Source organism: Schistocerca nitens, chromosome 8 (genome assembly GCF_023898315.1).
Source record: "Schistocerca nitens isolate TAMUIC-IGC-003100 chromosome 8, iqSchNite1.1, whole genome shotgun sequence".
NCBI classification, from domain to species: domain Eukaryota; kingdom Metazoa; phylum Arthropoda; class Insecta; order Orthoptera; family Acrididae; genus Schistocerca; species Schistocerca nitens.
This window is the reverse complement of record NC_064621.1, coordinates 555,519,359-555,542,024: the sequence shown is the minus strand read 5'-3', so window position 1 is coordinate 555,542,024 and position 22,666 is coordinate 555,519,359. Positions and strand designations below refer to the sequence as shown.

Sequence of the window (22,666 nt, the reverse complement as noted above, 5' to 3'; positions counted from 1 at the left end):
GAAGAGGCTTGCGCGGGATAGAGTAGCGTGGAGAGCTGCATCAAACCAGTCTCAGGACTGAAGACCACAACAACAACAACAACAACAACAACAAATTCTATTCACATTAAACAGGTTTTTATCTTTCCCCGGTATATAAACAGCTGATTGGACAGTCAGCTCTCAGTCTGAGGTTTGAGTGACCTGCTCCTTCTTCTGTTTCCACACCTCAGTTCTGAAAGTTGGAATAGCAGTTTCTACTTTTGTGTGTGCCTGCCAGTGGCACATAGATTTTTGACTCCTGGAAGCCTGCTGGACAGCGATTCTGCTTCCTTGTAATTTTATGCTCTCCAACACAATGGGATTTACGGAACAGAATGAACGAATAAATAAAACCTACTGTTGAAAGGCATTTCATAACTTGAAATGTTCTATACAAAATCAAAAGGGGTTATTTTCTGAAGTTACAGTGTGTTGCAACATTTTATACAGATGTCATCTCTAAATTCGCAGAAAAAGCCAACAAATCTAAGAATGTTTTGCACTATTATGCAATTTGTTTAAAACACTCTATGCTGTAAATGTGGCACTGAACGTCTCTTTGTTGGCCACACAAGGCATGTCACACACTGCTCTCATCTCCACAGAAGAAACATTTAAATCCACTGCTGCGAGCCACTGCTCGAGAGGGCTATCTGCACTCTGAGCTCCGCCTCAGATTGTTCACAGATTATCTTCAAACTATTCTCTGATCACACTGAGTGTACAGATGAAAGTGCAATCAGATCTTGTGACTGAAGAGCCTAGCTTGAGAAAGTATACTGTAAATAAATAGATTTATGTTTTAACTGTTTTATGTGATCAATATTTCTTTCAATGTCAATGGAACTATTAAAATTTTTCTTTTCTGGGAATAGTCGTGAGTGGAAAGTGTCTAGATTTATTCATTTTTCCATTATTGTTAACTTCACAGCCCAAACCACAGGAAACTCATTATCTTTCTTTTTTCCTTGGCTAGTGTCAATCCTTAGCCTGTGTTGAAGTAGAATTCCACACCCTGTCCTATGAGGAAGTCATCTGGAAGCTCGATGAAATTTTTTGAAGCACAGATTCAAGTAGCTGCAGCTCATTTCAGAATGTTTCGCAAGTGTCTTCTTAGTAATCAGTCTTACAAGAAATGGATAGCTGAATTCAAGGGCATGATTTGGAACTGCAAATTCAACTGCACTTGAGGAACTCCTTTTCAAGATGAAATGGTTCGCAATACAATTATCAGAACCTTGCAGATCACAGAATGCAGACAGATTCTAAAGAATTGCAGTCATTGTCTTAAAAATATTCTTAAAGTAATCAAAGCTCAGGAAATACAAGATTCTGCAGATCTTGACTTTAATGTGCTTGTTGTCAAAACACTGACCGAACCCAGTTCCAAGCAAACTCCACCCCACATTGCTTATATTGACTACAGCCACAAGCCATGGCTTAAGCAGGGAATGGCAGCCCAGCCACTGATACTGCAAATTCGTGCACTCCAAAGTCTTGTGTCAAATGTTAAGTCATACATGATCACAAACACTGCTTTCTACACCAAATGGAATGGCAACATTGTCATAAGCTGGAACACACAAACAAGCAATCGGGACATTTTCGGCTCCGAAAATCACCCCTGCGCCTCATAGCCAACAGCAAACATACCTGTGCTCTTGGGATGTGCATTTTGCAAGCAAAATATCAAAATACAATTCTATCAGTGACATTCACAGTAGTTCAATCATATTCGAGTTCCAATATTTTTGGCATGGATCATCTGATTTGTTTGGAGGGGGGTTGGACATAGGGATGTGAGGAACGTCAAGCACGAAGCAAGTGTCCCCTGATCGGTCCACTGCTGTGACCGCCCCGGGTACTGCCTGCACTGCGGTTGACACCTCACCCATGGTTGAGTGGGAGATCATTCCAAAGTCTGGCAGTCAGCGAAAAATTTTCCAAGGGGCCGATTGTTGGGCCTCTCAGGTTCATTTGATGAACAGGATTCCGGCGTTATCTGTGGCTGATGATGTCTCTGAGCCAGATGCATTTGTCCACCCTGTTCCAGAGGAAGCTTCTTGGCCCGCAAGCTTCTTGGTAGTTGGGAGCTCCAACGTTAGGCACGTAATGGGGCCCCCTAGGAACATGACTGGCAAGGAGGGGGGGAGTCATTCCGGATGTGGAAAGGGTGCTTCCAGATGCCACAAAGAATACAGGGTGCAGCCAACTGCAGGTGGTGGCTCATGTTGCTATCAATGACGTATGTTGCTTTGGATCGGAGGAGATTCTCTCTGGTTTCGAGTGGCTAGTGGAAATGGTAAAGACTGCCAGTCTTACTTGCGAGATTAAGGCGGAGCTCGCCATCTGTAGCATCATTGATAAAACCGACTGTGGTCCTCTGGTGCAGAGCTGAGTGGAGGGTCTGAATCAGAGGCTCAGGCAGTTCTGTGATCGCGTAGGCTGCAGATTCCTTGACTTGCGCCGTTGGCTGGTGGGTTTCCAGGTTCTGCTTAATAGGTCAGGAGTGGAAGGGACTGGGCAGATTTTTAGGTTAAAGGGTCCCAGGGAACCACAGAAAGGGCGTCTATCAAAAAGGGGACAGGTAAAACACAGTAAGTTAGTTGTAGAAACTATCGGTTTTTTGTTTTGTTTTTTTGTTTTTAGGGCGCAAAACTTCTATGGTCATTAGTGCCCAAGAAACTATCGGTATTGTAGTTGTAAATTGTCATAGCTGTGTTAGGAAAGAACCAGAGCTCCGAGCCCTAATAGAAAACACTGAAGCTCAAATAGTTATAGGTACAGAAAGCTGGCTAAAGCCGGAAATAAGTTCACCCAAAATTTTTTCAAATGATCTAACAGTGTTCAGAAAGGATAGATTAAATACAGTTGGTGGTGGAGTATTTATTGCTGTCAGAAGTAGTTTGCCTTGTAGTGAAATAGAAGTAGATAGTCCTTGTGAAATTGTATGGGATGAGATTATACTTGACAATCGTACTAAACTATTAACTGGATCGTTTTACCGTCCCCCCCCCCCCCCTCACCAAACTCAGAAGATATAGTTGCTGAACAGTTCAAAGAAAACTTGAGTCTTATTTCAAATAGGTACCCCACTCATACAGTTATAGGCATAAATGGTTGCGACAGCATACTTTACCTCTTAGCAACAAATAATCCTAGTCAAATAGTGAGTATCGTGACGAACACAGTGATTAGCAATCACATGGCAGTTGCTGCTAGGCTGAATGCCATAACATCTACAACCATCAAAAAGAAATATAAAGTATATCTATTTTTAAAAAAGCTGATAAAAATGCTCTTAACGCCTTAACGGCAGTCTTCACTCCTTCTGATCTGATCATGTAAGCATAGAAAAGTTGTGGAATGATTCAGTATCAACAGCAATTGAGAGATATGTACCACATAAATTAATAACTGATGGTACTGCTCCCCCATGGTACACAAAACGGGTCAGATCACTGTCGCAGAAGCAGCAAAAAAAGCATGCCAAATTTAAAAGAACACAAAATCGCAACGACTGCCAAAGTTTTGCAGAAGTTCGAAATACAGCACATACTTCAATGCGAGATGCTTTTAATAATTTCCATAAGGAAACTCTGTCTCGAAATATGGCAGAAAACCAAAAGAGATTCTGGTCATACATAAAGCACATCAGTGGCAAGATGCAATCAATACCTCCACTTCGTGATAACAATGGTGAAGTCACTGATGACAGTGCCGCTGATTTATGAAACATGGTTTTCCGAAACTCCTTCACCAATGAAGACAAAGTAAATATTCCCGAATTCCAATCAAGAACAACTGCCAAGATGAGAAACATAGCAGTAGATATCCTCTGTGTCGCAAAGCAGCTTAAATCACTTAATAAAGCCAAGGCTTCTGGTCCAGACTGTATACCAGTCACATTCCTCTCAGAGTATGCTGATACAATAGCTCCATATTTAGCAATTATATACAACCGCTCGCCCACAGAAAGATCCGTACCTAAAAACTGGAAAACTGCTCACTGCTCAAGTCACACCAATACCCAAAAAGGGAAGTAGGAGTAATCCGTTGAATTACAGGCTCATATCACTAAAGTCGATTTGCAGTAGGGTTTTGTAACATATACTGTATTCGAACATTATGAAGTACCACAAAGAAAACGATTTATTGACACATAGTCAGCACGAATTCAGAAAATACTGTTCTTGCAAAACATAACTAGCTCTTTATACTCATGAAGTAATGAGTGCTATCGACAAGGGATGTCAAATTAATTCCATATTTTCAGATTTCCAGATGGCTTTCAACACCGTTCCTCACAAGCGGCTTCTAACCAAACTGCGTGCCTATGGAATATCGCCTCAATTGTGCGACTGGTTTCATGATTTCCTGTCAGAAATGTCACAGTTCGTAGTAACAGACGGAAAGTCATTGAATAAAACAGAAGTAATATCCAGCGTTCCCCAAGGAAGAGTTACAGGCCCTCTGTTGTTCCTGATCTATATTAACAACATAGGAGATAATCTGAGTAGCCCTCTTAGATTATTTGCAGATGATGCTGTCATTTACCGTCTTGTAAAGTCATCAGATGACCAAAACAAATTACAAAATGATTTAGATAAGAAATCTGTATGGTGCGAAAAGTGGCAATTGACCCTGAATAAAGAAAAATGTGAAGTCATTCATATTAGTACTGAAAGAAATCTGCTAAAGTTCGCAAAACAAAGACTGTGATTCATTGGCAGAACACTTAGAAGGTGCAACAAGTCTACTAAAGAGACTGCTTACACCGTGCTTGTCTGCCTTATTCTGCAGTATTGCTGTGCGGTGTGGGATCCGCATCAGGTGGGACTGATGGATGACTTCGAAAAAGTTCAAAGAAGGGTGGCTCGTTTTGTATTATCGCGAAATAGGGGAGATAGTGCCACAGACAGGATATGTGAACTGGAGTGGCAATCATTAAAACAAAAACATTTTTCTTTGCTACAGGATCTTCTCATGAAATTTCAATCACCAGTTTTCTCCTCTGATTACGAAAACATTCTATTGGCACCCATCTACATAGGAAGAAATGATCATCATGATAAAATAAGAGAAATCAGGGCTCGCACAGAAAAATTTAAGTGCTTGTTTTTCCCGCATGCCGTTCGAGAATGGAATGGTAGAAAGACAGCTTGAAGGTAGTTCATTGAATCCTCTGCCAGGTACTTTACTGTGAACAGCAGAGTAATCACATAGCTGTAAATTAGATATTTATGACAATGTGCGTGCTTTTGATACATAAGTATCCCCTGGCATTGTTCATCAACTGTGTCAAGAACAGAACATTTGTTTGAAGGCTCTCTGGGACATGCAAAGAATTTTCAAGCACACATTACAATCAAAGACAATGGTCAATGAAAGTTTGACCGTGCATGTCCAGTGCCTCACACCATTCACCATAAAGTTGCTTCTGAACTCTAGAAATATGTTTCTGTTAGTCAATGGGCGCACCTCCTCTGGTTATCAAAAGAAAATCAGACTTTGTGCCATTTTTAAAGCAACAGTAAACATTCAAATGTTTACTGATTCTTTCCACTTATTGTGGAACTTATGGATCACCTGGCAAAAAGGTAGACATTTGTTTTTAAAATCAACTTAGCTGATGCTTCCCTTCAACTTCTCCTGCATGAGGGGGGGGGGGGGGGGGAAGAAAAAAAAATTCTGGTGGTCAACACACATCAGCTTGTTCCAATACCAGCCCTTTCCCTCCATAAGCACATCTACTCCTGCGTAATTTCAACAATTTCTTGAACTAGTGAAAGTTTTACCATGTTCAAATTATTTGGATGACATCATTGTGTCCGGAAAAACACCAGAACAGCATCTCAAAAATTTTGAATCTCTTTTTCAAGTTTTAACTGACACAAGGTTTAAGCATAATTTACAGAAGTGTTCATTCTTCAACACAAAAATTTGGGGCTTCTTATTGATTCCCCTGGGTACTCATCCCTCGACAAAGCACTTAAAGGCCGTCTAAGATTCCGAATGCAAAATGCTGCACTTCTGCATTACCTCCAGTGCAAAAATGTTGCTTTCCAATGGATTGGATAATGCAAACAATAACTTCTAAACATTAAACATGCCATGCTTAGTTGACCATGCCTCATTCATTTTGATCCACAAAAACAGGTAGTACTTAACAGCTGATGCATTACTGTGTGGAATAGGGGCAGTTTTAGCTCAAAAAGTTGGCAACAATGAATGACCTGTAGTATAACAAGGTCCACGTCAACTACAGTCAGCTGGAAAAGGAAGCCTTAGTCATGATCTGTGGTGTCAGTAAGTGTAATCAGTATCTGCAAGATAGACAATTTTTTCTCGTGGCAGACCATAAGTCAGTGACAGCCCTTTTTCATTCAATGAAAGATGTGCCTGATCATACAGCACAGAAAGTGCTATGTAGGTCACTACCCCTTAAAATTACAACTTTGGAATTCTCTATTAGCCTGGAGCACAGCATGCGATCACAGACACTTTGCCTCACTTACCTCAGGGAAATGACCCAGAATTCAATGCATCAGAAGCTTCTTGTTTTCAAATTGATCAATTCAATTCACAAACACTTCAAGCTTTTCCCACTGATTTTGGCAGATTGCACAAGCTACTAAAGAGCTTCAATCACTATGATTGCTCAAGTATTACATTCAAATGGGTTGGTCTCGTAATGCAAAATCAATTTCAGATGCAGTAGTATGCAAATACTATAAACAATGCAATAGACGTTCTCTTCAGAATGGTGTCATTTTATTGCATACTCCTAACGAATAAAGCCAAGTCACAACACCCAGTCACTGCAGGAACATGTTTCAAAACTATTACATAAAGGACATTTGGGAATCATTAGAACAAAGCAGCTAGTGCATCAACATTGTAATAAATGTAGCTCAGTCTTTAGAAGCAGACAGAACAAGTGACTGCCCACTGTCATCCAAGCACGGATAACTAGGCAACACGCCCCGGAATTTTTCAATTGGCATAAACTTTATGGTACTTGGCAATGCATCCACAATGATTTTGCTGGTCCTTTCTGGAAGACATCATGGAGGCTATCATCAATGCATGGTAGATATTTGTCATTCCAATGAATTTGACAATTACTGATAGCTCTATAAAAGGCCTCACTCCTGTCTTTTGTTTGAAGGTTTGCCATGAACAACTGTTTCAATCAATAGTCCACAGTTTTCTTTGTTGGAAATTTAACAATTTCACCAACAAAATTGGGTTCACGATATCCAAATGGCACCGTCCTCTCCTCAATGGAATGGTGAAGCCAAACATTTCATTAGCACTTTCAAGGGACTGGTGCCCAAACTTTGTGCTTCACCTGCTTCACCCCGCAGGGAAAATGGTTTGTTGTTGTTTCTCAGTACCTACCACACTCTGCCTTTTGACAACACTTTGCGAGCAGAATTATTACACGGTCATCGGTATCGCACTCCGCTGCATCTCTTTCACTTTTGACAGCCTGCTTCAGACACCAATTTTACAAGTTAGTACTGCAAAAAGTTTTCTATTGTATCTTTAATGCTCAAGTAGGCACACCTGCATATAAAGTGAGACAATCGCAAGTAACAATGTTTTGTACTGTTACATTATTGTTTTACAATTGTGAGCCCATATCTATTCCTTCATTATTGCTTCAGCAAACACAGTAATAAGTTGTGTTGTCATACTCCATGTGAACAGTAGCAATATAAACAAAAAAGCAAGCTAGGTGAAAAAAAATTCGGGATCCGTCCAAGAAAACGAACCAGATTTCAAGCTAGCGGCACAAACCCACAATGAGGCAGTTATGTACGAGATATTTGGTAATCAATAAGCATTTGGCAGGTATCTGATGCAACTGAATTTTTTAATGCTTCGAGTGGGTCATTACTGAGGGGAAGCACTTGCGTGTGATGAAAGTGATACAATGAAAGGTTTGTTTTATTACTGTTTTATTAAATACCGTTTAGCTCATATAATGTTACCTTATTTTATCATTGTTTAAAATAAGATTGAACTGTAATTTTGTTCATACATGCTTGGTAACATAAAGACAGCTATTCTTCACACGTGTACGAAATGCACCACGCGTTCACTCGTGTTATGAAAAATGGTGCACCACTCGAAAGTTAACAGGCCTAACAGCTGGGAATTCAGGATCGTCTTTCAGAAGACTGGCCGAGTTCATTATACCATTCACAACATATCAGGCACCTATCGACTGTACCAAACTCAACTATGATTTTGAGATTTTTGTGTTCCTTCCAGGGATTTTTCATGTTTCAGGAACAATGCCTGCATCCCAGACTGTTGCCCCAGACCAGCCCCTTGCCAGTGCCTGACACTCTGGTGCATGGTTCATCAGGTGACGCTGTCATGGAGGTCGAGCCCTGCCCACCAGTGCAGTTGCTGATGCCCCTGCAGCTTCTGTCTCTGTTCACAGTTACATCCATCGTAGACATCAAGCGTACCTCAGCTGTTAAGGACTTCAGCATCCACAGCAGCATTAATGCTGGACCCACCAGTGTCCTACATCTAGTTTGTTGGAGATGTTCCTGGTGGTTTGCAAGGTGAAAGTTGGGACATCGGTTGGCTGCTGCCATCTGCTATTGTGCCACAGCCAACTGCATTAGCAGCACCACAGCACAGACTCCATCATGCTGCCACCTGCACACATGCTATGCAACCACAGTGTACAATTCTGGGAGGAGGGAATGCAGTACCGATCATGCTCAGCACATTGCAAGCTGCTCCCATCACCACAGAAGAAACATTTAAATACGACATCAAGGGGCACTGCTAGAGATGGTTTGCCAGACATCACCAGGCGTTGCTGCACAAGCCACCGAAGGATGCTGAGTGAGCATCACCTCATTTTGTACAATTGTGATTGGTCTGTACAGCTTTTTAAGCTGCTGCATTCTGCTCCACCTCAGATTTGTGGCGGTTCGCCTGTTTTTTATTCCTTCCTTTGTTGCCCTCAGTGTTGACATACTGTGATGAGCGGAAAAATGGGGTGTGGAAGTACAACACTGACTACTTTAAATAATGTAGTTGACAGGTGTACCCTTAAGGCAAAAACCAGAACCTTCTTCATGGATGGGGGATAGAGGGCTACCTCATCACATGACGACCGTGATCATATTGGGACTCATTTCTGAGTTTTAGTAGTATGCACAGTGTTACACTTACTTTTATAATATAATACTGATTAAGTGTCATCGTCATTAGTCTGAAAAGTGCTTTAGTGCACTCTCCAAGCTAGTCTATTGTGTGTCCTCCACAGTGTATTTCCCTCTGCATAACTACTGCAATTTTTGTCCATTTCAAACTGTTCACTGCAGTCAAGCCTTGGTTCCCCCTACAATTTCTACTGCCCCCCCCCCCCCCAAAACACCCCCCCCCCCCCGACACACACACACAATGCCCTCCCTTACCAAATTACCTAGTAACTATTCCCTGGAGGGAACAATGCATAAAAAAACCTGTGTGATGTTATGTATAAATTTCCCTATTATGCTACTGTTAGAGGACTGTGTGAGTAAGTGCAATCCCTCAGTCTCTGAACTATATCCACGGTTATTAAACTTATGTAAACAGCTTCAACCGACTGTTTGCCAGTTCTGGTGGCGGACATTCTCACAACCTGAACCTAGCGAGCCTATCCCTTGAAGGCCTCTTCATCTCTACGTAACTACTGCGACCTATGTCCACTTGAACCTGTTTATTATAAGGCCTAGTGGAATAAGGAGGTATTCATCAGTTTGGTGAAAACTGAACTAGGTACATAATATATGAGCTGGGTCCATCTGATGTCAATTTACTGAACTATCAGAGTATGGGATAGCGAAATGTTAATACCACAAAGGATAAGATACCAGGCTTTACAAAGCAGTCTCTAACTTCTGAGTTGAATAAGTGGTATTCTCCCTGAGTTCTGATTGGCTAACCAGCTACCTAATCGACCAACAGGAGAGCAGTTTTATGTAGAATTAAAGGTAAAAAAGGAAAAGAAATTCAGAAAACAGGAAAGATAATACCAGGAAGTAAGCTCATAATAGTACACAAGAATATATTACACACATAGGGAAAATTATGCCCGTCAAATTGTACACCAGCATCCAGTGCTGCACAACGGAATGGTGTAGGTACAAAAACACGAGAGAAGACAAGAAGATGACTTTTCCAATACTTTTCATAAATTAAGAGATCAAAATGCTTATCTTTTTTACTTATTCAGAGTTCTTTCTTGTAAGAGACATTACCATAATGACAGACTAAATGCTGAAGCATTAAGAAGGTGTAAGAGCTTTGAATATTATGTTAAAAAGACATATAGCTCTGAGATCAGGTTGTGCAAAAACACATTTATGTTCACTGCATGGGATTTCAAAGAAACGATTGGATTATTTACAAGGTATGTACTACTTTTATTTTTTTAACAATAGTTGAAGTTTCCTAATTAAAAAATTTAAACTGAAACGAAAGTTATCACAACTATATTCATACACACAAGATTAATCCAACATAGTACAAAGCTCATTTCTGAAATAACATTAAATGTGTTTACACATTATAGTTACTAACAGAATACAGTCATCAAAAGTAATGGTTATGTTCCTCAAAATAAAACTCACTGAGTGCAAAGGTTATGATGTCTGTCGAATTTGCATAGAAATACATGGCGTTGCGTCTAGATACAGACCTAATTATTCACTTACACAGAATATAAATATACATTATATTCTCAGTGTAGTTCAATCAAGGAAATATATCGACTGTCTGTCACACACTGCTGTTGAGCATCAGGTTGTCCCTTTAAAACTGGTGAAGCTGCATATATCCTACTGTACGATATGGCACTAAGTCACTGTTTACATCTAGACAGCTGACATGTGTTACCAAAGTCTGTCTGAAGCAAAGAAAAGTCTCTCAATCCTGTGTGTGACACGCTGGTTATTGCAATAGATTTCACCTGAAGTTATGTTTTATTTGAGACAACTACAGACCTACAATGTTGGTTTTAATCTTTACAATACCAGTGATACATCTGTGCATATTTGCACAGAAAGGGGAGCAGATAAAATAAGTATTTGTTTGCCTCAAGCTATCCCCAGAATTACAGGCAAGCTATCCCCAGAATTACAGGCCACATGAAATACCTTATTGTTTCTTGTTATTCTTGTGTGGGACAAAATAAGAACTTCCTCCTCACTGTGTGTGTGTGTGTGTGTGTGTGTGTGTGTGAGAGAGAGAGAGAGAGAGAGAGAGAGAGAGAGAGAGAGATTGAAATGGGATGTTTTGAGAGCATAGAACATAAATTTTTGGTGTCCAGCCATACCTATTTACTTTGCGATGCAGATTTGGCATCATTGAAAAGTTAAAGCGACACACACAGTACATTTAATCCCATCAAAAATGGGCAAATCAGATCCAAAATGCAAGGAAAAACAACCATTCAAAGTATCAGAAATGCAGAATCAATATTTTGTTGGTTAGAATCCGTTAACAAAAAATTTAGTAAGAACCCTTCTAGTATAAGCATGAACTTCCAAAAAGCATCAGTATTAAGATACCACAGATGGCATAAAGTCATGTATGATTCAAATAAAGTGATATAAGCCACTATACTACACTAATTCTGCAGAAGGGAAAAGATAAGGCACAAAAATAAATGTCACTATCTTGGAATCTAAGGCCCATCAAAGGTTCCAAAATGTGTGATATACAGAGAGGTCCAGAAAAATGTACACACACTCTGATAGTTAATGTCTTTGGAACAAAATGACATATTGTTGCATTTTGCATGGTAGCATAGTTCATTGTTTTCTCAACAGATACTGGTGTGTGTTTTCCAGCAGATGACAGTGCAGCAATGAATGAAGCAAGACTGTTGTTTGAGCAATGCAAGGCCATATTGAAGTGGTACTGGAAGTACAAAAACAAGATAGAGGCACAACAGCAATGGCATAATATGTATGGAACTAATCCACCAACACCTACAACAATTTACTGTATTCAGTATAAATTTGAAGCCAATGTAACTGTTCAGGAAGTGCATAAGGAAAGGTCTGGCCGACCAAAAACATCAACAGTCCAGCTTCCAGCACTGCTGTGTTGCAACATTTTAGTAGTCACCTCAAAAATCTGAAGCAGGGTGCACATGAAAAGGGGGTAAGCTGATCAAGCATACGACGAATTCTGAAGGCTGCAAAGTGGAAAGTGTACTTTCCAAGATAGCGGCATGCTACGAATGAGGATGACCCGGATCAAAGGATGGAGTACTGCGAGGGGTTTGACGGCATGCTTTGTGAGGATGAAAAGTTTGCAGTGATGGTTTGATGAGGCACAATTCAAACTGAATGTTCCTGTAAACTGCCACAACTATTTGTACTGGGCTCCTGAAAAGCCTCACTTTCACATGGGCAAACATATTAATCTACCGGGTGTTAATGTGAAAGATTTTACAACAACAATCAACATATTCTGTCCCGTATTTGCAGCAAGTTGATAGAGAACCTACATAGTTTATTTCATAAAACATTTTCTGATACTTATTGTTTTGATAAAGGTATAGGCAATGTAATTAAATGCTAAATATCTCAGAATTACACTTTTGAGGGATACAGCCTCATTCCACTAAGACTGTCGATTATAAAGCAGTCAGTTCAACAAAATGTACACAATGTAGTATCATGTGTCGATACCACCCCATGGGCATCATAGCAACGGAATTGCAAGTTTCTTCCTGACAACGGTAGTAGTTGAGGGCGATCTGGCAGATCCAATTGTGTGCGCCCGCTGAGCCACACCTTCAGCAGCTCTGTACTTTGAGCGTCCTTTGCCACCGCAATATAGGACAACCAGCAGCAGCTATTCAGCCCACTTGTGCTCGGAGCCACATTGCTACATGAAGCTATGCAGATGCCACCTAGTCACAGCTCTGATTCCTCGTTGTTACTGTTGTAATAGTTGGACTCTGTTTCTTACTGCATTATTTGTAATGTCTTCATTCGCACGGAGAAATACAAGTTAGGTAAATATTTTGTTTATTGTGTTAATTATTTCATTAATCATTCCTGCTCCCATCCACATTATCTATGACAATAGTTGCCACACAAACTCTGTAGTCCATCTCACCTCACCATTGCATACAAAATAGCAGACAACAGGTAACAGGTTATTAGATAATAGATAAGTCAGGCTGCTGCAACAAGGTGCTACTCTGGGACAGAGAGTCTGGCAGAGGAAATAAAATGGGAGCATGCCTCATAAAGTCAGTCAGAAAACTGGTGACCATCACCCACATCCACAACCCCCACCAAACCAAAAGACACATATACACACACACACACACACACACACACACACACACACACACACACACAAAGTTAATATGTGCATTTCAAGAAGTATATAAGCTAAAAAAAAGGGGAGGAGAGAAATGAGCATGAACAGATGTTCAAATATGTATTTTGCATTTTACTAAGGAAAAAATTACCCACCTATTACAGAGCAGCCATGAAAGACTAAGTACTTAATATTTCTGCAGTTATAAATGATAGCTTCGATGGAATCATCAGTAACCTTTTTGCACATTTCCAAGCGAAATTCTGAAAGAGTTTCACGGCTCTCTCCAGATACAAGGCTTATCACGCCTGCATCAGTCACCTGCAATGTAAGTTATATCCATTATTTCTATCCTAAAACAGAATAGCAAACAATCTAACATCTGTTAACATAGAAATCCCACTTTCTGGATGAAGCCTTCTTTTCTCTTACACGGAATTCATATGAATCCATAAACAGAAATCACACAACGCGTCATTATAGCTCTATAGCCACACCTGTACAGCAAATGTAACAAACCAGTCATAGCATATGAGACAATGTATAGTACAGAATGTTTTCAAGTTTTCGGAAATCATGACAATTTTTTTAAAAATACCATGAACATATTACAGAGGTTCTAAGACAGCTAAATTCAGCAACTTTTGCTTTGGCATACTAATTACTACTTCACTAATATAAGCTCAGCTGCTGTTGCTTTGTGCTAATTCACTAATATCCAGATAGGTTACTACTGTGCGCAGCTAGAAAACTGTGGGATATATAACTTATCCTCAGCAGTTTGTATGCATGAGGCAATTTGTCTCAGCCACAACAGGCATTCTGCTGTTAATGAAATAAAAACACGTGCACCAGGGCTGTCTTGAGCCTGCTCTTCTTCATAGCTGCAACAAATTATTTATCCAGTTATGTAGTGCAGCAGTCAGTTTTCTGCCCTGCAGGTGATACAACATCAGTTAATGCACATCACAGAGTAACAGAGTTGCATCATCCTATGCTGGATGTCCTAGGCTCTTAGCTTTTAACTGGTTTGCATCTAACAAACTGCTCTGCAACCCAGAAAGGAACACATCATCATCTGCTTCAGCTACTGTGAACATAGAAAGCACATCAGTAAAACTTTTAGGAATATATACTTCTTAAAATCTGTACTAAGGACAACACATTACCGGTGTCTGCAGGAAAGCAGTATGAGTGTCCTACCGTTTCTGCAGGAAAGCAGCACAAGTGTCCTATATGGTGCACAAACTAATAGGTTTAGCCACTGATGAGTAGCTAAGCACAGCTTACTTCAGCTTCTTTCAGTCATTTTGTGCACCCTGTTGCTATAGGGACACTCAAGTCATCCATGTTACAGACATTCTAACAATTCAATAAGGAAGATTAGGAGTTAACATTTTGTCAACATAGAGGTCACTGGAGAAGGAGCACAAGCTTGGACTGGGATACGTTGGGGAAGGAAATCAGCCATGGCCTTTTCAAAAGAATCATTCCAACATTTTCCTTAAACAGTTTATGGAAGTCACGGAAAACCTAAATGCAGGTGGTTGGATGGGAACTTGAGCCACTGTCTTACCACTGTGCCACCTTACTCAGTCTAAAGATACAAAATAAGGTAGTGGGGAGGGGTGCAGTTGTAGCTCTTATAAATGCTTATTCTCTTAGTTCATCTTCAACTCCCCATATGTGTGTGATATATGCTGCCTGAATTATGGCAAAGACGTAGGAAGAATTGGCCTAGCCACCAGCACATCCAAATTTGCACTAAAATTTATTGAACTGGATGCAGATAATCACATAGCATTGCAATGGAAAACACAGTTTATGATCGATCAGCTCACATATTCTTCTACAGAATGTGTGAGTTCTTACTCAGAACAACTCAATATACAATCTATAAAAATCCTACAGCCCATCAGCTGAAGAATGAAAAATAGTAACAGTTCTTGAAATGTTCACTCACCTTGAAACACACACTCTCTCAAATGTCCTAAATGCATTTGTGCTGCCACATAATTTTATAGTATAGAGCAGAATGCATACAATAATGTTCATAGTACCACACTTGAACATGTCTAATCAAAGTTATTTGAAATCGTAACTCAATATAACTGTTCAAAATTGAAGGCTAACACACAATTGAAAGTTACAGTTTGTCAGCATTGTTCATGGGACATAATTACTTTAAAGTGTCTACACAGTACAAGTCTGCAGATACAGAGTCCGAATCGCACTGTAAAAATTTTAAATTACTTTTAAAACACGTTGTGGCTTGGATGAAGATATTGTAAGTCCATAACTTTGTAAACCTCCGCAGAACAGGGAACTGAGTGACATGGACTCGGCATAGCTTCACTGTTAATTAACTCCCTTGCTCCCAAACACTGGTATATCCTCACTGCAATTTCCTCTTTTCTGTTGTTTTATGAATTTAAAACCTTGACAAGTTATTTCTCAAATTCTTGATGGGCTCCTTTCTAGTTATGCTTCTCTTTTGTTCTGTTGTCTAGGTGATCCTGTTCTCTTGTCCCTTTTCCTGTTACTTGAGGTTTCCAAGTAGGAGATCAGGCCATCCAGTGGACACTCAGAAGTGTGGATACAGGCAGACAGTGTTTGTTGGTAATGAGGATCACCCTGTGGCTAAACATGCCTTGGTACACGGCCAGCACATCTTGGCACAGTGTTACACCGTCCGGGTTATCTGGATACTTCCCACTGACACCAACCTATCAGAACTCCGGAGATGGGAACTTGTCCTTCAATATATTCTCTCTTCCTGTTACCCACCAGGCCTCAACCTCCACTAATTGCAAGTTGCCGCCCCTCGTACCTCACCTGTCATTCAACATCTTTGCCTTTGTACTTCCACCTCAACTGACATCTCTGCCCAACCTCTTTGCATTTACATATGTCTGCCTGTGTCTGTATATGTGCGGATGGTTGTGTGTGTGTGTGTGTGTGTGTGTGTGTGTGTGTGTGTGTGTGTGTTTACCTGTCCTTTTTTCCCCCTAAGGTAAGTCTTTCTGCTCCCGGGATTGGAATGAATCCTCACCCTCTCCCTTAAAACCCACATCCTTTCGTCTTTCCCTCTCCTTCCCTCTTTCCTGATGAAGCAACCTTGGGTTGCGAAAGTTTGAAATTTGTGTGTGTGTTTGTGTGTTTTTTACTGTGTCTATCAACATACCTGAGTCGAAACAAGGCCCCGGGAGTAGACAACATTCCATTAGAACTACTGACAGCCTTGGGAGAGCCAGCCCTGACCATACCCTACCATCTGGTGAGCAAGATGGATGAGACAGGCGAAATACCCTCAGATTTCCAGAAGAATATAATAATTCCAATCCCAAAGACAGCAGGTGTTGACAGATGTGAAAATTACCGAACTATCAGTTTAATAAATCACAGATGCAAAATACTGATGCAAATTCTTTACAGACGAATTGAAAAACTGGTAGAAGCCGACCTCGGGGAAGATCAGTTTGGATTCCGTAGAAATATTGGAACATGTGAGGCAATACTGACTCTACAACTTACCTTAGAAGCTAGATTAAGGAAAGGCAAACCTACGTTTCTAGCATTTGTAGACTTAGAGAAAGCTTTCGACAATGTTCACTGGAATACTCTCTTTCCAATTCTGAAGGTGACAGGGGTAAAATACAGGGAGCGAAAGACTATTTACAATTTGTATAGAAACCAGATGGCGGTTATAAGAGTCGAGGGACATGAAAGGGAAGCAGTGGTTGGGAAGGGAGTGAGACAGGGTTGTTGCCTCTCCCCAATGTTATTCAATCTGTATATTGAGCAAGCAGTGAAGGAAACAAAAGAAAAATTCGGAGTAGGTATTAAAATCCATGGAGAAGAAATAAAAACTTTGAGGTTCGCCGATGACATTGTAATTCTGTCAGAGACAGCAAAGGACTTGGCAGAGCAGTTGAACGGAATGGACAGTGTCTTGAAAGGAGGATATAAGATGAACATCAACAAAAGCAAAACGAGGATAATGGAATGTAGTCGAATAAAATCAGGTGATGCTGAGGGAATTAGATTAGGAAATGAGACACTTAAAGTAGTAAAGGAGTTTTTGCTATTTGGGGAGCAAAATAACTGATGATGGTCGAAGTAGCGAGGATATAAAATGTAGACTGGCAATGGCAAGGAAAGCGTTTCTGAAGAAGAAAAATTTATTAACATCGAGTTTAGATTTAAGTGCCAGGAAGTCGTTTCTGAAAGTATTTGTATGGAGTGTAGCCATGTATGGAAGTGAAACATGGACGATAACTAGTTTGGACAAGAGAATAGAAGCTTTCGAAATGTGGTGCTACAGAAGAATGCTGAAGATTAGATGGGTAGATCATATAACTAATGAGGAGGTATTGAATAGGATTGGGGAGAAGAGAAGTTTGTGGCACAACTTGACTAGAAGAAGGGATCGGTTGGTAGGACATGTTCTGAGGCATCAAGGGATCGCCAATTTAGTATTGGAGGGCAGCATGGAGGGTAAAAATCGTAGAGGGAGACCAAGAGATGAATACACTAAACAGATACAGAAGGATGTAGGTTGCAGTAGGTACTAGGAGATGAAGAAGCTTGCACAGGGTAGAGTAGCATGGAGGGCTGCATCAAACCAGTCTCAGGACTGAAGACCACAACAACAACAACAACAACATACTGGCGGTTTCTCGTTTGGTAAGTTACAGCATCTTTGGTTTTTATATATATTTTTCCCATGTGGAATGTTTCCCTTTATATATATATATATATATATATATATAATTTATCCCGCCTCTGAGTACCACTGTCCACCACTTCTACAACAACCTCCAAACCTTCCCCACAACCCCTTGTAGTTGACAAACCTTGTAAATAATTTAAAATTATAATTTAATTTAATGCATCTCCGCTATATGGTGAGTAAAACCTGATACTAGATAACCTACAATGATTTGATCAAAAATGGAAATAAACATGAATAACTCGAAAACTACTGTTCCAATCACTAACTCCACAAACATAATTTGGTGTTCGTAGCTTTTACCTGGAGCTGACCTCAATTTCAATCAAACTTCACTAAAACACTAAACTCTCAAAACAATAATAGGAAATTACTCACAGTAGTGGTCTCATGAGTGACAGCTTGAAAACTTGGCTGCGGGAGCTGGATATTTCGTGCTAACAGCCAGAAGATTTTGTATCACCACAGTTAGAATACTCTGCAGTGTTGAGCCAAGGGAAAACTGCCGTCCTCTCTTTGTTGACTTCAAGATAAAATTGTAATCCTCAACATTTAAGTTTCACTATGTAATGTTAACAAATTGTGGCAGTTTGCTCCTTCCCAACACTACACCCAAGGTAAATTTAGACAATTCAAGTACAGAGCATAAAACAGAGGCAACTCCCACAAAATTAGCAGTCTCCTTATAATAATAATAATAATAATAAAAACCTCTCATATTCTCATGTTCTGCATTTAAAAAGTTAAGACTTGCAGCTACAGTATTCTATAAACTACGAGAATCCTGTGACTCAAGCATTATTGATATTAAAACAATTTTGCAAGAATCCTTCAGAAAAAAAATGTAGCTTATTCAACAATGAATCTTATTTCCAGATATTACCAAACAGAAGACAAAAATATCTGGGTTGGGGAGATGTTTAGCGCAACATCTGATGAACAATGTGGTGAAACATGTCGATTCCAAGGAGTAACATGTTCCAATTCTAACCACTTATGTCAGCAAAAGATGTTTGTATAAACTGAAAACAATGTTTCAGTAGTTCTTAAGCATTGGACATCCCACTATGTGTGTTCTGGTTTTCCAAATGCGCAGGTGGATTTAAAAGATGGCAACTCAGATCACTGATAAGGCATGATGATGGGTGCACGTCTCCACCTGCCGTGGAGGCTCATTTATGCTTTGGTGTCATGGCTTGGTGGTGCCTTGGAAGCCATGGAGCAAAGGAAGTGGGCAACAATGTCGATGCCCGAACAGCTGTTCTGAAATGTCAAATCAGTAGATAAACACATGTTGTGCTCAGTGTGTAGCTTCTTATTAAGAGAGATCTGGTCACCCACAATTGCACAGAATCATTTCACAAAGACATTACAATACAGAAGGGTTACCGTAAAATTGTTTGCATCATTTAGTAGCTAGAATAGATTGGAGCTCTTTTTCAGCGCCCACCCTTGGCAGAAGTTGAAGAAATTACATATCACTGTCCAGTGGCATTGCATAGCAGGTCAACTACATAATGCAACTTCAGAAATAGTGACCAGAAGATAATTATAAGGTAAAAGGTGGCATGTATATCAAATGGGCGACAGACCATCCAAAGAGTGGAACATGTCATAACTAAATCGAAACCACACCTGTAACCATTCCAAAAGGAATTTATGTTTGAGCAGATAGGGATTTTGGTTCATATTTTGAACTAATGGGGCTCTGTGATTCAGAAAGCAGTTGAACTTAAGACTGAGTGACAACTTTAAGAGAGACACCGGTCAGGCACTAAGCAGGTACACAATGTGTACCATTTGGTTTCTGCCCCTCATGTCAGCTTTTCTGAACTGTGCATTTGTTAAACCTACTGCAACACATTCTCTGTTCCTGCAATCGCACATCCTCAGCTCCACTAGCTTGCATCCCCCCCCCCCCTCTCATTCCCCTTTTCTCTCCCAGTTTAACTCCTAACCCGTGTCCCAACACCAGCCACCCACGCCCTCTGTTACTATTTTATCCTAACCTAAATCAACCATTTTAATCTTTCCATATATGTCTCTGCCACCTTCCTACTGCAATACGTGTTCTTCTCTCACAGTGCCTCCTAGTAGTCCCTAACCGGCATCTGTATGCATCTAAACGTCCTACCCCATCAAGATCCCTTCTAATCCCTCAACAAAAGAGTGTGTGTGTGTGTGTGTGTGTGTGTGTGTGTTTCTTCCTTTTCAAAGGATAACAACCACTCCAAAGGAGAAGTATGGGATAATTTTCTGTATTCTCTCTGTGCCCATTCATTGCTTTATACTTCATGCCTCTTACTGTACACGGAAAGTTGTCAAAAATAAGCACATACACAGAAGACTGATAAAGAAAAAGTACGCAAGACAAAAAATGTTAGCAGTAAGTTTCAATAAGTAGGCAGGTATGGGAAGCGTTGTCACAGAAGGTTTTAGTTTTAAAAGGTTTTCAAATGCCGTTATCGGTCACAAAATTTGTTGACAGCTAAATTATTTATTTAGTGACATGTTTTGAGGATTATACCTAATCATCAGGCTAGATTGGCATTACAAGAACATTTAAAACCTTTGTACAGATATTAAAGCTTCTTTAAATGACTGGTGTGACAATCCTTTGAAGTGTGAGAAGGATAACCTGGTAAGAGACGATGTCACTTTGTGTACTGGTCTTCCATTCACATGAAAATTTTATAATATTATCCCTCACTTTGTTCTTTTATGGGGTATCATTTTTCTTGTGATGTGTTGAGGCATTGAAATTTAGCGCAGACTTCAATGTGAGATGCTTATAATAGTTTCCACAATGAAACTCTCTCTCAAAACCGGGCAGAAAATCCAAAGAGGTTATGGTCATATGTGAACTATGCTAGAGGCAAGACACAATCAATACTTTCTCTGCACGCTAGCAAAGGAGATACTATCAAAGACAGTGCTGCCAAGGCAGAGTTACTAAACACAGCCTTTCGAAGTGCCTTCACAAAAGAACACGAAGTAAATATTCCGAAATTCGAATCAAGAAAAGCTGCCAACATGAGTAACATAAACGAAGGTATCCTCGGACTAGTGACGCAACTTAAATCATTTAATAAAAGCAAGTCTTCTGGTCCAGACTGTACACAAATTACGTTCCTTTCAGAGTTTGCTGATGCAATAGCTCCATACTAAACCATCATATACAATCATTCGCTAGATGAAAGATCTATACCAAAAGACTGGAAAGTTGCAAAGGCACACCAAAATACAAGAAAAGTATTAGGGGTAATCCACTAAAATACAGGCCCATATCATTAACATCGACATGCAGCAGGATTTTGGAACACTACTGTGTTCAAACATTATGAATTACCTCGAAGAAAACGGTCTATCGACAAACAGTCACCACAGATTTAGAAAACATCGTTCTTGTGAAACACAACTAGCTCTTTACTTGCATGAAGGGTTGAGTGCTACTGACAAGGGATCTTATATTGATTCTGTACTTCTTGATTTCTGGAAGGCTTTTGACACTTTACCACACAAGCGGCTTGTAGTGAAATTGTGTGCTTATGGAATATCATCTCAGTTATGTGACTGGATTCATGATTTCCTGTCAGGGGAGTCACAATTCATAGTAACTGACGGAGAGTCATCAAGTTAAACACAAGGATTTCTGGCATTCCCCAAGGTAGTGTTATAGGCCCTATGCTGTTCCTTATCTACATAAACTATTTGGGAGACTATCTGAGCAGCTGTCTTAGGTTGTTTGCAGATGATGCTGTCGTTTATCGACTAGTAAAGTCATCAGAAGATCAAAATAAATTGCAAAACCATTTAGAAACGATATCTGCATGGTGCAAAACTTGGCAATTGACCCTAAGTTACAAAAAGTGTGATGTCATCCACATGAGTGCTAAAAGGGATCCGTTAAACTTCAGTTACACAATAAATCAGTCAAATCTAAAGGCTGTAAATTCAACTAAATACCTAGGAATTACAATTACAAACAACTTAAATTGAAAGGAACACACAGAAAATGTTGTGGGGAAGGCTAGCCAAGGACTGCATTTTATTGGAAGGACACTTAGAAAATGTAGCAGATCTACTAAGGAGACTGCCTAGACTATGCTTGTCCATCCTCTTTTAGAATACCGCTGCGCGGCATGGAATCCTTACCAAATAGGAGTGACGGAGTACATCGAAAAAGTTCAAAGAAGGGCAGCAGGCTTTGTATTGTGGCGGAATAGGGGAGAGAGTGTCACTAAAATGATACAGGATTTGGGATGGATATCATTAAAACAAGACTTTTTTGCTGTGGAGGGATCTTCTCACAAAATTCCAATCACCAACTTTCTCTTCTGAATGCGAAAATATTTTGTTGACGCCGACCTGTATGGGGAGAAACGACCACCATGATAAAATAAGGGAAATCAGAGCATGTATGGAAAGATATAGGTGTTTGTTCTTTCCACACAATACATGAGATTGGAATAATAGAGAATTGTGAAGGTGATTTGATGAACCCTCTGCCAGGCACTTAAATGTGATTTGCAGAGTATCGATGTAGAT

General features: G+C 40.0%; 1 protein-coding gene across 2 annotated transcripts in view; it reads right to left on the bottom strand.

Annotated features, from left to right (window-relative positions):
- Window positions 1–22,666, bottom strand: part of LOC126198741 (protein AMN1 homolog) — an 80,983-nt gene that overhangs the window by 7,915 nt on the left and 50,402 nt on the right. For both annotated transcript variants that reach the window (XM_049935291.1, XM_049935290.1), the window contains exon 4: window positions 13,542–13,707. In XM_049935291.1, the coding sequence (XP_049791248.1) occupies window positions 13,542–13,707 (166 nt within the window). The remainder of the gene's footprint in view (window positions 1–13,541; window positions 13,708–22,666) is intronic.